Source organism: Thalassophryne amazonica, chromosome 15, assembly GCF_902500255.1.
Source record: "Thalassophryne amazonica chromosome 15, fThaAma1.1, whole genome shotgun sequence".
NCBI classification, from domain to species: Eukaryota; Metazoa; Chordata; class Actinopteri; order Batrachoidiformes; family Batrachoididae; genus Thalassophryne; species Thalassophryne amazonica.
Genome location: NC_047117.1, coordinates 7,683,128 through 7,699,009, shown reverse-complemented (window position 1 = coordinate 7,699,009; position 15,882 = coordinate 7,683,128). Strand labels below are relative to the sequence as shown.

General features: G+C 41.1%; 1 protein-coding gene across 1 annotated transcript; it reads right to left on the bottom strand.

The window, feature by feature from the left end:
* Positions 1–1,019: 1,019 nt before the first annotated feature.
* elfn2a (extracellular leucine-rich repeat and fibronectin type III domain containing 2a) lies at positions 1,020–10,061 on the bottom strand. The gene is made up of 4 exons (XM_034189193.1): positions 9,613–10,061; positions 7,602–7,751; positions 4,757–5,751; positions 1,020–3,317 (listed from the first exon to the last, which is right to left on the bottom strand). Exons 1-4 carry the CDS (start codon positions 9,805–9,807, stop codon positions 1,763–1,765), a joined length of 2,895 nt encoding a protein of 964 aa, XP_034045084.1. The 5' UTR covers positions 9,808–10,061; the 3' UTR covers positions 1,020–1,762.
* Between the last annotated feature and the right edge of the window lie 5,821 nt (positions 10,062–15,882).

The window sequence follows — 15,882 nt, the reverse complement described above, 5'->3', positions numbered from 1 at the left end:
TCTGACTCTCATACCCACATCATTGGCATTGCAGACAAGAAAAAAGTATTTTCTGGAGTATAAGGCTCACCTTTTTCTGTATTATCAGTTCTTTAATTTTGGACTTTTGCGCATTGTTGTAGTATACTTTAATTATTGGTATTCATTCTTTTTCTTTCATTATTAGAGTTTATTATGTTTAGTGCTTTGATTCCTGGGAAAGCTCTGTATAAATGGTTGTAATTATATAACGTCTGAGTGGATCCTTGTCATTTAATTGGTGGGTTGTATGTCATGTGACATGGATTATTCATACCATTTGCTATTCTGTTTCTTTGACGTGGAATAGTTCTTTTTTAGTGTGCAATTTTGGTGCTGTATGAAATGTGCTATTGCACTCCCCAACCACCGCGCATGCTCCGGGGTTTTCGTTTAGTGAAACACGGCAGAGTTTATTTTACTGGTGGACGACAATTTGAAGGAACCATTTGACATAGCTAATTCTTCTAACACAACAAAACAAATCTACTACACTGTAAGCCATCTGGAGGCATGAAATGCTGTTAGGATGAAAAGCTGGACAAATTACTGATGTGGTTTTTTGCTGGACTGAGGAACTACACAAAGTCTGTTTTTTTTTTAATTCATGAAGTCAGTGCACGGCATCACGGACTACATCTTCGCAATTTTGGACTCCAGTTTAAAGTAGGTGTTGGACTGTTAAATGCCAGTGGAACACTAAAATGTAAGTCCCTTTTCTGTTGTTTATAAATGAATAAAGTATCAAATGTCAAGGATCTATTTTAGCCATTATATAAAACAAATAATGAATGTTTTTTCATTCTTTCAATGGAATGAATATTTAATTCAATGAGAACTGCAATGTTCCATTCAACAAGCCTCGCTGAATGGAACATTCCAGCTTTCACCTCATGAAATAATCATACCATTGAACTCGTAAACATTATTATTTGTATATTATTATTAATGAATATGTTACAGGCTTCCCAAATGAGAAAAAGAAAAAACTGAAGGACTCATACTCCAGAAAATGCGGTATATGTCTTGTGTTTTTAATCAATACACATGCTAAATGCACAGCCTTCCCAGCATATTCTACCACTGGCTAATTACCAGTAAGAACAATTAGCCTGATAAGTATCGCTTAAAGTCCTGACCCAAAAGACAGAGATTCAGGCTCTTCTAAAAACAAACATGTCTAATTTCCCATCCCGCTCCCTCATTATCTGCCTAAATGATGCCTCTGTAGCAGAGCAGGTGCCAACGGTGCTGCAGAATGGTTGTTTTGTGAATGGCGGTTTGATGGGATTAGAGTAGATGGACAGCGATGCTGCTTCTTGTGAGATAGCTGAGCTACAGTGTGCCAGTAATGAGGTAGAAGGCGTTCGCTTTTCACCAACCATTCCTTCGCTCATTAGTGGGAATTCAGTGGGTCTATGGAAGCCTGCGAGGACCAAAGTGCCCTGCACAGTACAGTCTGGTGAACAGTTTGATTCCCGTCAGTAACCACTCAGTGCTGATGTTGACAACTAACCACTGAAACGGCTTCTTAAAATGTCTTTGAAATACAATAGAATCCCGTCCAAAAACACTCCGACATATTAGTGCTTGAACTCTGGATTCACTGAGCGACCGACCCATTGTGTCACTTGATGCCTTAGAGGAAACACCACTTGCTACATGAACATCCTCTATTCCTTAAATAAATCTCCTGTTGTATCAATTTCGTATTCTCCTGACACAACTCAACTACTTTCTCAGCTCACAGCTTCTGCTGAGCAGAAACTCCCTTCCAATAGTCCAAAATATCATGGAGGTCCTCGTCCTTAGCAAACTGTACCTTCTTACGCAAGGCATGCCCTGCTGCTATATAGGCTTCCTCTCTGGGATTTTTCTTGTAGGGGCGGAATCGCTCCCAGATTCGCAGTGTGCTCTCCGATGAATATTCTGGGCTGGAGGAGTAGCCGGAATTGTAGCTGTGGTGTCGAGAAGGTGAAAGCTGGGAATATGCTGCTGAGGCATCCCGCTTGTTACGACCTAGGGGCTTGAGGAATGATGCCTTTTGAGCTGGTGTCGGTGAGTCGGTGGCACCCTCATAGTAGAGTGCCGGAAAGGAGTGGCGGTGCTCAGAGCTGTGGTAATCTGGCTGGACTTCCAAGTGATGCTGTTGCTGTCCACTCCCAGCCACACCACCTCCACTCCCGTTACTACACCCCATGCCACCTCCATTCACACTCACACCACCGCCATTCATTTTTCCGGTTCCATTTCCATTACATCCCCCTGCTCCACCACCTCCTCCACTTCCACTACCTCCACTGCAACCCACCGGGCTCCCTTTCTCTGCAGGATACTTGGAAGGCTCATTGCTTCGCTGCTCAGGTATATCTACACTGTACACCCTGGTGTTCTTAACAGATACTCCAGAGGGAGTGCCACAGCGGGTCTTCACAACAGCAGTGTCAGCACTCATTTGCCTCTGAAGAGGTCGTGCTGCAGTGGCTGGGGGCGGATCACGGTAAGGAGGGGAAAGGAACCCCCCACCACTGATGCCTGGCCGCTCAGACAGAGGCATAACCAACGGCACTGGGGCCATAGATGGCGGATGAGGCTGCGGATGCATCTGGGGGTGAGGCTGAGGTTGGAGCTGGTGGTGTGACTTTGGGTGCACCTTTGGAGATGATGCCATTATTTGATCTCCTGGGTGTCCTGGTGAGAGGGGCAGGAGGTTACGAGGCAAGGAGGTATTACAGGGTAGAGGCTGGGTAGAAGTCACAGGATTGGCATTGTCAGCTGTGGTTACAACATTAACCGAAGCATCCAGCTTTAGTGCGTCAATGCAGTTGTTGATGATTTGGTTCACCTTGTCCACCTCCTTGGCGATGGTAGAAATCTCTGATGCTGAACCACGACCATCATCGTCGTCATCTGACTCCTCCCCAACCTCGATCCCATTCTCACTCCCACCTCTCATATCCACCACTACCTCCCCTCCTCCTCCTCCTCCTCCTCCAGCTGCAACCCCGCCCTCTCTCCCTTCCCCTGCCATTCCCCCTGTCCTGACATCCATGTAATTACCCTTGCCGCCAACTGCCTCTGAGAAGGCCGAAGCCATTTTTTCCACCTGTGGTAATGTTGAAAGGCGGGAGGAACTGGTGTTGGCAGTGCTGTGTAGCACGCCTGGGTTAGAAGAGGCAGACGGGGCCACTTTGCCACCTGTACCCCCAGCATGGTGATGTTGGTGATGGGCCTGTTCCTGCAAACGCTGCATGGCTCCTGGATCATTGGCAACTGCTGCAGCTGCCTCTGGCCCATACCTGATTAATGAAATACAGGTCCATTAAAACCAACATTGGGTTCCATTTAAACATCCTCACAATATCTTAAATATCATACTAAAATGTTGTTAGCAACGTCCATTTAACTAACGTCATAATATCTTAAATATTATACTAACGTTCGTTATCGGCTTCCATTTAACCAACCTCACAAAATCTTAAATATTATACTAACGTTTGTTATCGACTTCCATTTAACTAACCTCATAATATCGTAAATATTATACTAAAATGTTCGTTATCCACTTCCATTTAACTAAACTCACAATATCTTAAATATTATACTAAAATGTTCGTTATCCACTTCCATTTAACTAAACTCACAATATCTTAAATATTATACTAACGTTCGTTATCGACGTCCATTTAACTAACGTCATAATATCTTAAATATTATACTAAAATGTTTGTTATCGACTTCCATTTAACCAACCTCACAATATCTTAAATATTATACTAACGTTCGTTATCGACTTCCATCTAACCAACCTCATAAAATCTTAGATATCATACTAAAATGTTCGTTATCGACTTCCATTTAACAACCTCATAATATCTTAAATATCATACTAAAATGTTCGTTATCAACTTCCATTTAACTAACCTTATAATATCTTAAATATCATACTAAAATGTTCATTATCTACTGCCATTTAACCGACATCACATTACCATCACCACCTCTTACAACTACTACTATTACAATACTACTGCACTAGATGGCTCTTCATATATTCTGTTGGTTTGTCAGACATTTGGTTGGTTCATTTGTTGTTTCTTTTTATGTAAAACTGAAACATTGAATAAAAATAAAGTTAAAAAATATCAAATGATTGTTATCGACTTCCATTTAACTAACCTCACAATATCTTATGTATCATCATACTATAATGATACAACCACACCCCACATGCTGCCACCCCACACACGCACAGTTCATAAGCTGTATTTTTCTAATATCCCAAATGCTTGAAATACTATTTCTGCAAATGTACATTTTCGACATTACACTTTTTAAAAGTTTGATTTACTCTGCTTCTCAATGATGCCATGGGATGTCAGAATACTTTCTGTTTTAATTAAAGCTCAAAGAAATGATTAGAATTGCATGACCTGAAGCCTGAATAATGGATATGTTTGAGGAAAAAAACATTTTCAAGTTAATAACTTTTTTATGTTAGAAGAACAAATAAATGTTTTCATGAATACAAATCAAAACAAAACAGTGCACTTTAACAACTAATGAAATGAAACCCACTGCATCAATCTTTCCCCAGAAATCGATTTTATCCAAGGTAATATTATGGCTGAAACAGTCACGTTTTGTGTAGCATTCCTAAAACACTTTCACATTTATCAAAAAAGTCACCTTTGATAACCCTAAAGAACTTAATTAAACAGTAACATGCGTCTGGTACCTCATCTCCAGAATGGTTTTCTTCACACTTATAGCTTTCTCCTTCTCTTCCTGGATGCGTCGCCGACGGAGGCAGTAGTAGACGAGGCCAAGCACAATCACCATTCCAAACAGGCAGCCCAGTATGGTCATGATATAGTGGGTAGTGGTGGACGGATTGGGTTGCTGGTCATCCGGGCCCATAGCCCGGGTGGTAAAGGACAAACAGCTTTGGTTGTACTGCTGAGATTTGCTGACGGAAGCCACACAAAAGGTGTAGTTCGTGTGTGGCTTCAGCTTATCCACTGTGACTGTCTCTTTCTTATTTTTTAAGGGCATGATGTCTGTAACAAAGGTGGAGTTATACTGAGAAAGGATGTACATCTTACTGTACGGTCGAGGGATCTGCACAATGAGAGAAGCAGTGTTGAGTGAGACTGTTTCAAGCTTCAGGGATATCTGATGGGTGTAATTTGGGTCGGCAGTAGATGACATGGTGGGTTGGTGGTAGAGACTTTGGTCTAGGTTGTCCAAACTCATGCCTGAGCCATCTATATCTGGCCGCAGTGAGGGTATACCTGGAATTATCATACCATCCCGACACATTGACAACAGGATGGAACGGGCATTTCTTCCGTGGCCAGGCAATGGGCTCAGGAGTGGATAACCAGTCATCTCCCGAGGCGTTTCACACTGGAGACGGTCATAAGTGTGGGTTACATTGTTAAATGCCTCCAGCCAGGTTAGAAAACTGTAGAGGTCACAACCACAGTGGAACGGGTTTGCTGCTAGCTCACACACCATCAGCCTATTGAGGACAGTGAAAGTGGACGGGTCGAGACGGGCCAACTTGTTGGAAGATAAATCGAGGCTGCTGAGGCTGGGGCACTCCCAGAAGGCATTGGTGGCGATGACCTCAATGAGGTTGTGTTGGAGAAAGAGGCACTGCATTCGACCCAGCCCCCTCAACATGCCTTCAGTCAAGTTTGTCAGCTTGTTATAACCCAACTGGAGAACCTGAGAAACAGTGGAGAGTCTTTTTATTATTATTATTAAAATGCAATACAATACAAATCATGAATCCTTTGACTGATGTTAAAATATGCTGTTATAACTGCTATTGTTGGAATTGAATTTACTTTAATATATACTTCAGTCATATTGCCTTACTATGCCAGTTTGGCAAGTTTTCAGCAGCTACTTTTGAAGCACTTGTCAGAGCCCATTTGGGCTTACTCATACTACAATATATTCCTATCTTGCTTCAAAACATTGAACATCCTCTCCCTGTCGCTTAACCAACAGATGTAATTGGTGTAAGCCCACTGACACCTTGTCAGGGATACTGACACTAACGCTGTCCACACTGTTAACAGAACTTCAAATTTGTCCTCACTGTGCTAAAGTCTATCTACTATTGACAACATCTCCAAAACAGAAGGTCCCTGGATCAAGGCCACCTGGGCTTCATTGTCTCCTCTTGTGCACCTGGAATTGTGTCAAGAATGGCATCCAGTTTAAAAACGTGGATCCTCTGTGGTTACCCCAAATAAAAGGAGTGTAGTCAAAGGAATTTTTTTTTTTTTTTTTAGTATTTCCATGATTATCCCATCATATATTGCCGGATCCACAATACCACATAACCCTCGTATGTGCCAGATGGTAATGACCCAGTCAGACAACCGATCCATCCCCACCTTTTGAAAGTAACCATTTATCTGCAGCAGCCAGATGAGACATTGGCATCTCCTTGGCCCTCTCCAGCTGCTGGGGTCCTATCGGTGCACCTGTCTAGACAAATGAGCCAAAACATTGTTGATGTTCCCTCACATTACAAGTGATAATCCTCATCTGAGTCTTTCAAAGTAAACAGTCGCTCAACACAACGTCAATTCAGTGGTACCCAAGGACCCTCCAAAGAGTTCTAGTACCAAAGACGTCCAGTCCTTGTCTTAAGACACTGGTTAGCGTCCGAGTCTCATAACTACACAGTAAATATCCATAGACAGAAAGCACCTTCTTTTGTCAACATCCTGTAAAAAAGTCCAGGGACAGGGGATGCTGTATATTGTGAATAATGTAAAGTCCACTAAGATGCATTGTGAATTGGAGGTACATCAACAAAATGTAACTGATATACACTTGTGCTCAAAAGTTTCCATATGGCAGAATTTTTTTTGGCCATTTTTCAGAGAATATGAATGATAACACAAAAACTTTTTTTCACTCATGGTTAGTGGTTGGGTGAAGCCATTTATTGTCAAAGAACTGGGTTTACTCTTTTTAAATCATAATGATAACAGAAACTACCCAAATTACCCTGATCAAACGTTTACATCCCCCTGTTCTTAATACCGTGTGTTGCCGCCTTTAACATCAATGACAGCTTGGAGTCTTTTGTGGTCGTTGTGGACGAAGCTCTCAGATGGTGAAGCTGCCACTGAATATGTCTTGAACTTTATTTACATCAATTATGAACACTCTATGGTAAATCTGCATGGAGTAGACAGTTCTCAAAAAGTGAGTGACTTGCAAGAAGGAGAAAAGTGAGGAAAGCCACCAAGGAAAGGACAACCAAGGAAAGACACCCAGACAACCCAGAAGTTATAGGCTTATGTGGCTGTGATCTGAGAATGGTTTAGTTACAAAGCTCGAAAATATGGTTTTGTCTTCAGTTATTTTGCTGTTTAATGAGATTAAGAATTGTCTTTGTCACAGCTGACAGTCCAATAAATATGTGTGAAATGCAACAAGGGATTGAAGTGAAAGAAAAATTTCAAGAGGATTTTCTGAAGTTCTTATAACTTTCCAGTATATAAGCCAAACTTAAACTAGGTGAAGAGGTTTATGTTGTGGGGACTGCTCACCTGCAGGTTGGCTTGTCCAGCAAAGGCTCCGTCCTCGATATAGCTGATCTCATTCTTGGTCAGATTGAGGTCGGTGAGGTTTGTGAAGCGATACATGGAGGTGAAGAGAACAGCTTTAAGTTTGTTCTCGTTCAACCGAAGATCGTGGACCTATAAAAGGAAAGAATGCATTACTTTCAGTGGATGCATTGTACCCTCTAGCAGCCACAGGCCAGGTCCAAAACCCTGAACAGAAGCAGCTACAAAGAGAAAAGTACCATCCCAACAACACATTTGCAATCCAGTGACTAATAGATAGATAGATATGAAGAAACTTGAGGATAACATAAAGCATTTCCTTTATACTAATGACGAGTTCCTTTGAGTGATTCATGATCACAGACTCATTTGCAGATCAAAGTGCATTCCATAGGTTGTAATTGTGAGAGCTGACAAAGTAAATCAAAGCTGTACCTCGTCAGCCAGGATGTGCCATTAACATGACCACAGACAGTACATACACTTGACAAACCCTCCATCACGTCACTAGCAGGTTTTCTGAAGAGTGGGTTTAAAGCTCAAATGGGGTGGCTCCAAATGTTCCGGAGCCCCAGCCAAACCATAAATGGATAAAGAGTTGGAGCGTGAGGAAAACCGGTGTGACCTAGGTGGGTTTGGATAGGAAGTTTAAACACACCCCACATCTCCAAGATATCATACAAGCTAAGGCTAACAGGCTAAGTTTGATTTGGGGGTTTAAATAATGTATAGATCTGTGGACTGGGTGGACGTTTTGATAACAAGTGTCTTGAAGCCGGTAGACAAGCTATGGCAGCATATTGGCTCAGGATGGCCTTACCCCTAATTATTCAAAACTTTATGGCTTAAAATATCCTAAAATAGTTCATCCACCATACAGCTGCCATGAAAGGGAAAAATACCTACAGAGACCAAAACTGTTTGTATGAGGCTGTAATTACGTATTTGGGATTTTAACATGGGGGTCTGCGAGGAGCCAGAATCAAGCTCATCAATGAACTGCAACATTTGACACTTTCATGATAGTTTCAATTTCCAGCACTGGGCATCGGGGTATGAACATTGCCATACGCTAATGCTAACAGCTAACGTGGCTGCATATGTGAATGCAGACACATTCTGTGTATTTCTGCTGTAAAGTTTGGGATTTTAACATGGGGGTCTGCGGGGAGCCAGAATCAAACTCTTCAATGAACTGCAAAATTTGACAGTTTCATGTTATTTTCCAGCACTGGGCATCAGGGTATGAACATTGCCATACGCTAATGCTAACTGCTAATGTGTCTGCATGCACGAACAATAACACCGTTTTCTTCAAGGCCCATCAATAGTCAAATGCACCATTTCCCTGTTACCATGTCTGGAACAGGTACCCATACACAACACATTTGAAACCGTGGTAATTTCAAGGAACCTTTCTTGATTAAAGGACAGGAGGGTTAAAGCTGAGGGTTAAAGCTAAACTGTACGGCTGCTATTGTTGGAATTAAAACTACAGATGGGATGAGTCAGTCCAGCCCAGTCTCAAGTTTTTTTTTGTCCTCCTGTCACGACATGAGTCAAATTTTCGTGACTTTTTTTTTTTTAAACTCACTATTACTAACCCTACTCCTACCCCCAACCCTAACCTTAACCATAACCTAATCCTACTCCTTCCCCCCCACCCTAACCATAACCATAACCACCCCGACCCCCCGCTTCACTTTTAATTTCGTGCAGCCATCACGGAATGAATTAGAATGAATTTGTGCTGCTGTGACAAAAATGAGGTGCTTTTCATCACAATATCACAAACCAACAGATTAATGTATATTTCGTGCTGCTGAATCACGACTTGTTGTGAGACTGGGTTGGTCAGTCAGACCAACCGAATGAGCCGTAATGCAAAGTAAACAATAAAGTTTAGACACATATTTGGCACAAGCGGCTGACAATATGAAAGCAAACAGGTTAATGGAGGTTACGCTGCCTGAACCTTCAGGTTTATACTGACCGTGCTGTTGATGTGCTGGGGGATGGTCTCATATGGAGGTTGGTTCTGGCTGCAGATCGCCAGCCAAACGTAGCCTTTATCCCCCTCTATCAGCCAGCAGTCCCCTTTAACTGTGACAGGGAAGTGGAGCAGCATCAGTCCAGGGAGGAGCAGGGAGAGCAACAGGGAGGGAGGGAGACCCAGTCTGCTGGCCATCGTGGAGATTAGGAATATCTGAGGCTGTCTTGATAAGAAACAGGAAAGGAAAAGGTCTTGAAGGCCAAGCGGTAGAAAGCAACAGCTTCAAATCAGGACGGAGGAAGCAAGTCGATTTCTAAATCCCAGTAGAGAGGAAGGTCAATGGAAGGACGTGGTCACGATGATTAGAGCTGAGCCTGCAGCACGGAAGCAGGTCCTGTCCCCATTTCAGGTGTTCACCGTCAAAGGATTTTGGAGACTGTCATCCCACAAGCTACTCATGGCCCCTGACAAGGTGGCTCAACACAGACGAGGAAGTGCTGCTTCTCCAAGAAGTTCTGGAATGGAGGGAGAGAGAAAGAGGAGAAGAAAGGGAGGGGAAGAATGGGACATCAACATTAACAAGTCAGAGTGACAAAATGATTAAGAACAGGCAGACAATTTGTTAATACTCTTCACATATCACCAGATGGCTTTGACTTAATCGAGTTTGGGTCTCATTTCAAAAAACATGATGTTTAAAAAAAAAAAATAACCATAAAAGAGTCTAATACCCACGAAACCCAATCCCCTTAAGGCAATGCACCACCGGAATCAATCCATTAAAAGCCATGATTATTTCATTAAGCCTTAATAAGAGCCCAGAAAAAAAAACTATATATATATATATATATATATATATATATATATATATATATATATATATATATATATATGTACATTTTGGCTTTTCAGGCATTTTATGCATAGCAATTATTCATGTTCATAAAAACAACAGCCTCGCAAGAATATAATTCGTAGCTCTTCTGCTCAGACATTAGCATACAATGCACCAATAAAAATGGAAATTGCCGAGATTGTGAAACTCGTCCTTGGCCGTGTCGTTGTCATTTACAAGGTTTGCCGAATTGCAGCGGCTCCCCTGTTATTCCAATGTTGAGGTGCATAATGAATTAGCACAAATTTCATACATGCAGATGTGGGGTGAAAGGGAGAGACGGGCTAAGTGGAAGACAGAGAAGCCTTGTTGTAATTTGCATGTTTTAAGAGGATACTAGCCGACATCCGACTGTTTAGCTTTCTCCAGGGATTAATCTTGGATTAGGCTTTATTCATGCATAAAATGCAATGCATCTCCTCGCCAAAGCTCCAACGACGTTAATTTGTTTTCAAAGTTTTGATTCTTTTCCAGAGGGGGAATAAAAAAGTTATCAGTCGTCAACACGAATGGTGAGGAATTGATGTTAAGAACAGCTGAGTAATAGGCTGTGCGCCCTCTCGACATCTGGCACCACGTCGCAGCCAGACGAAGGGAAAAACTTGGTGGAAGAAATGAAGCTATGACATGTTACACCCCAATCTACTCAGAAGTAATGGAAGCCAACATGAATGGTTCTCTTATACAGGCTGTAATAGCCCGTCTGCACCCTCGGCCTGACTGCGAGCAACAGTTAGCCTCCAGTCACATCTCATTTTTGTTGCGCCACACTCAGACCAGCTCTTTGTCCTCTCTTAAAATTGTTCCATGAAATTGATATCGACAATTCAATTCCTCCAACACAGACCCTCAATTTGCCTTTGACCCTGTGGTGCTGGCATTTTTACAAAAGTGTATCCCCGCCCACCAAAATAAACGAATATTAGAACAGCATTCTTATCTCTGGAAAAAAAAAGATCAGTCATTCATTAAAAACGTGCTTTAAATTCCACTTTGAAGTGACCTAGATAAGTTCTCTTAATGTGAACATTTTTTCCATGGCACATCAATGAAAAGAAGCCACCAACATGAATATAACTTCTATTGGTTAAGTGTTGCCCTTGGGACCAGAGGATCCTTGGTTCAAATCCTCCAGACCAGACAATCACTAAGGGCCCTTAGGCAAGGTCCTTCATCCCCCACTTGTTCCCAGTGTGCAGTTGAGCACTTTACATGGCAGCGCCCTGACATAAGATAAGGAAAGATCAACTTTATTTATCCCAAAGGTAATTATTTTGACAGAGTACAGAAACAGAAAACAATGTTATTTATTTATTTAATTATTTATTTACAATAAGTCCAACAAATTTATTTGCACAAGATGTTTGACAATATTGCACATAACTCTGAGTAACGGGATAACTCTGTTCATTATGTGTTTATCCTGCAGAAGGCAGAGGAATTATACAGTCTGATTGTCACAGGTAGGAAAGATCTCCTGTGGTGTTCTGTGGTGCACGTAGGTGGTCTCAAGCGATGGATGAAGGTGCTCTGACAGGATGTGAGTGTGACATGCAGGGGGGTGGGAGGTGTTGTTCAGGATGCTGAGCAGTTTCCTCAGAATCCTCCACTCTGACATCCTCCAGCTCAAGTCCCAGGATAGAGCCAGCTCTCCTGATGAGCTTTTTGAGAAATCGGTGTGTGAATAGATTCACATAAATGCAGTCCATTTAACAATTACTATATAATTTTGACAAAGACACAAATATTCATCCAAATTGATCAGACTTCTGTAGAGCTGCTAGTTCATGAAATGGGAGTTAGGTGATTAATAAAGGCCTGTGTAAGACTTGCATTCCTTCTTCCATCATGTTTCTTGTTCTTTTTTGCCTAAGACAACTCAAGCACAGTAAATTGTGTGGAGAAGAACCTATTCTGTTAGAACTCCATCTGGTCCCATTCCAGCTCCCCACTATTCTACAAAAATATAAACGCAACACTTTTGGTTTTGCTCCCATTTTGTATGAGATGAACTCAAAGATCTAAAACTTTTTCCACATACACAATATCACCATTTCCCTCAAATATTGTTCACAAACCAGTCTAAATCTGTGATAGTGAGCACTTCTCCTTTGCTGAGATAATCCATCCCACCACACAGGTGTGCCATACCAAGATGCTGATTAGACACCATGATTAGTGCACAGGTGTGCCTTAGACTGCCCACAATAAAAGGCCACTCTGAAAGGTGCAGTTTTGTTTTATTGGGGGGGATACCAGTCAGTATCTGGTGTGACTACCATTTGCCTCATGCAGTGCAATACATCTCCTTTGCATAGAGTTGATCAGGTTGTTAATTGTGGCCTGTGGAATGTTGGTCCACTCCTCTTCAATGGCTGTGCGATATTGGCAGGAACTGGTACACGCTGTCGTATACGCCGGTCCAGAGCATCCCAAACATGCTCAATGGGTGACATGTCCGGTGAGTATGCCGGCCATGCAAGAACTGGGACATTTTCAGCTTCCAAGAATTGTGTACAGATCCTTGCAACATGGGGCCATGCATTATCCTGCTACAACATGAGGTGATGTTCTTGGATGTATGGCACAACAATGGGCCTCAGGATCTCGTCACGGTATCTCTGTGCATTCAAAATGCCATCAATAAAATGCACCTGTGTTCTTCGTCCATAACAGACACCTGCCCATACCATAACCCCACCGCCACCATGGGCCACTCGATCCACAACATTGACATCAGAAAACCGCTCACCCACACGACGCCACACACGCTGTCTGCCATCTGCCCTGGATAGTGTGAACCGGGATTCATCCGTGAAGAGAACACCTCTCCAACGTGCCAAACGCCAACGAATGTGAGCATTTGCCCACTCAAGGCGGTTACGACGACAAACTGGAGTCAGGTCGAGACCCCGATGAGGATGAGGAGCATGCAGATGAGCTTCCCTGAGACGGTTTCTGACAGTTTGTGCAGAAATTCTTTGGTTATGCAAACCGATTGTTTCAGCAGCTGTCCGAGTGGCTGGTCTCAGACGATCTTGGAGGTAAACATGCTGGATGTGGAGGTCCTGGGCTGGTGTGGTTACACGTGGTCTGCGGTTGTGAGGCTGGTTGGATGTACTGCCAAATTCTCTGAAACGCCTTTGGAGACGGCTTATGGTAGAGAAATGAACATTCAATACACGAGCAACAGCTCTGGTTGACATTCCTGCTGTCAGCATGCCAATTGCACGCTCCCTCAAATCTTGCGACATCTGTGGCATTGTGCTGTGTGATAAAACTGCACCTTTCAGAGTGGCCTTTTATTGTGGACAGTCTAAGGCACACCTGTGCACTAATCATGGTGTCTAATCAGCATCTTGATATGGCACACCTGTGAGGTGGGATGGATTATCTCAGCAAAGGAGAAGTGCTCACTATCACAGATTTAGACTGGTTTGTGAACAATATTTGAGGGTAATGGTGATATTGTGTATGTGGAAAAAGTTTTAGATCTTTGAGTTCATCTCATACAAAATGGGAGCAAAACCAAAAGTGTTGCGTTTATATTTTTGTTGAGTGTATAATGGAGGGCTGCTAACATTAGGTGGAGGGTCAGTAATCAATCAGAGGCCCTGGAATAAAACTGTATTATTATCATTGTTATCACTAACACCACATAAGCACATACACAAACCATATCTACCATGATTAGTCACACAAAGAATGTCTATTTACCCCTTAATCACACTGGTTACAAGAGACAGAGGCAAAGCAACCAGCTGTCATTCATTTTTCAATCAGGGTCAGTGTTTTACAGTGAGAAGAAACAAGTGGTCACTGTCCTACAAAGGCAGTGCCCAATGGAACACTCTGCCAACTACAGTGAGAGAGGATCCAAGCTTTAAAGCCTTCAAAAGTTACTTAAAGGAGTGGCTCAAATCAAATAAAAAATGTGAGCATTATGAACTCAATTGTAGAAACTATGAAGAATTGTAAAATTGTATTGTAAAATGTCAAAAATAAAAGATTATTTAAATCAGTTTAAAAATAGATTTAGCATTGTTGCAATCACAGAATCTTGGCTTAAAGATGACCTCATGGCTGATGTTCAAATGGAGGGATATGAGCTGTATTTTGTAAACAGAAGAGATAAAAAAGGAGGTGGTATTGCTCTGTACACAAAAACTGATCTGACATGTACAATTGTAGAAGAAATGACAATTATAGATGATGTCATAGAAATTGCAACAGTGGAAATTGTACATGAACATCTAAGAATATTCTAATCAGTTGTGTATACAGAGCACCAGACTCTTGTGTTGTGAAATTTACAGATAAAATAATAGAATTATTCCATCAAATCAGAAACAAAATGCTTTTTATGTGTGGAGACTTTAACATTAATATAGAAAGCTCCAGTTGCCAAAGAACAAGTGATTTTGTGAATTCAATGTATAGTTTGGGGTTATTACCCTTGATAACAAAACCAACCAGAATTACATCGCAAAGTGCAATGGTAATTGATAATATATTCACAAATAGAACAGATGAAATTATTAAGAATGGGATCTTGATGACAGATCTTAGCAATCATTTACCAGTTTTTTTCAATATTTAAATACAAAAATAGGTACAAGAAAAAAAACTGTTATAAACTTTAAAAGAGATAAGTCAGTAAAAGCCTTAGAGGCATTAAATTATGACCTTAAAAATCAAAATTGGGAAGAAGTTTATGTCGGTGATGTTAATGTAGCATATAATTCATTTATGAAAATACTTATGAAATCATATAATAAAAACAGTAAATTAATAAAAACTAGTAAGAAAAGAGTAAATAAACCATGGTTGACTAAGGGAATAAAAAATGCTTATGTAAAGAAAAACTATTTATATAGGTGCTTTTTAAAAAGCAAACAAAGGAAACAGAACACAGATACAGACAATATAAAAATAAAGTATTGACAATAATTGGGAAAAAAAGAGATTATTATAGTGAACAATTAAATAAGAGTAAAGATAATATGAGGGCAACATGGGGAATTATAAATAGTCTGATTGAAAGGGATGGAGCGAAATTAACTTTTCCAAATTACTTTGTCAAGGAAAATAAAGAGATATATGACACAAAGGAAGTTGTAAATGAGTTTAATGATTATTTTTCAAATGTGGGATCAAGTCTGATGGAAAATAAACTAATAGTAGAAGATAAATTAAATACACTTGTAAATACGGTCAGTAGTATTTTCCTTGACAGTGTGGAAAAAGATGAAATAAGAAATATTGTAAAAAACTGTGTAAGCAAAAGATCAGCTGACTATGAAGATTTAGACATAATGACTCTAAAAAGTATAACAGAAACTGTTATTGAACCATTCACTTACATTTGTAATCTG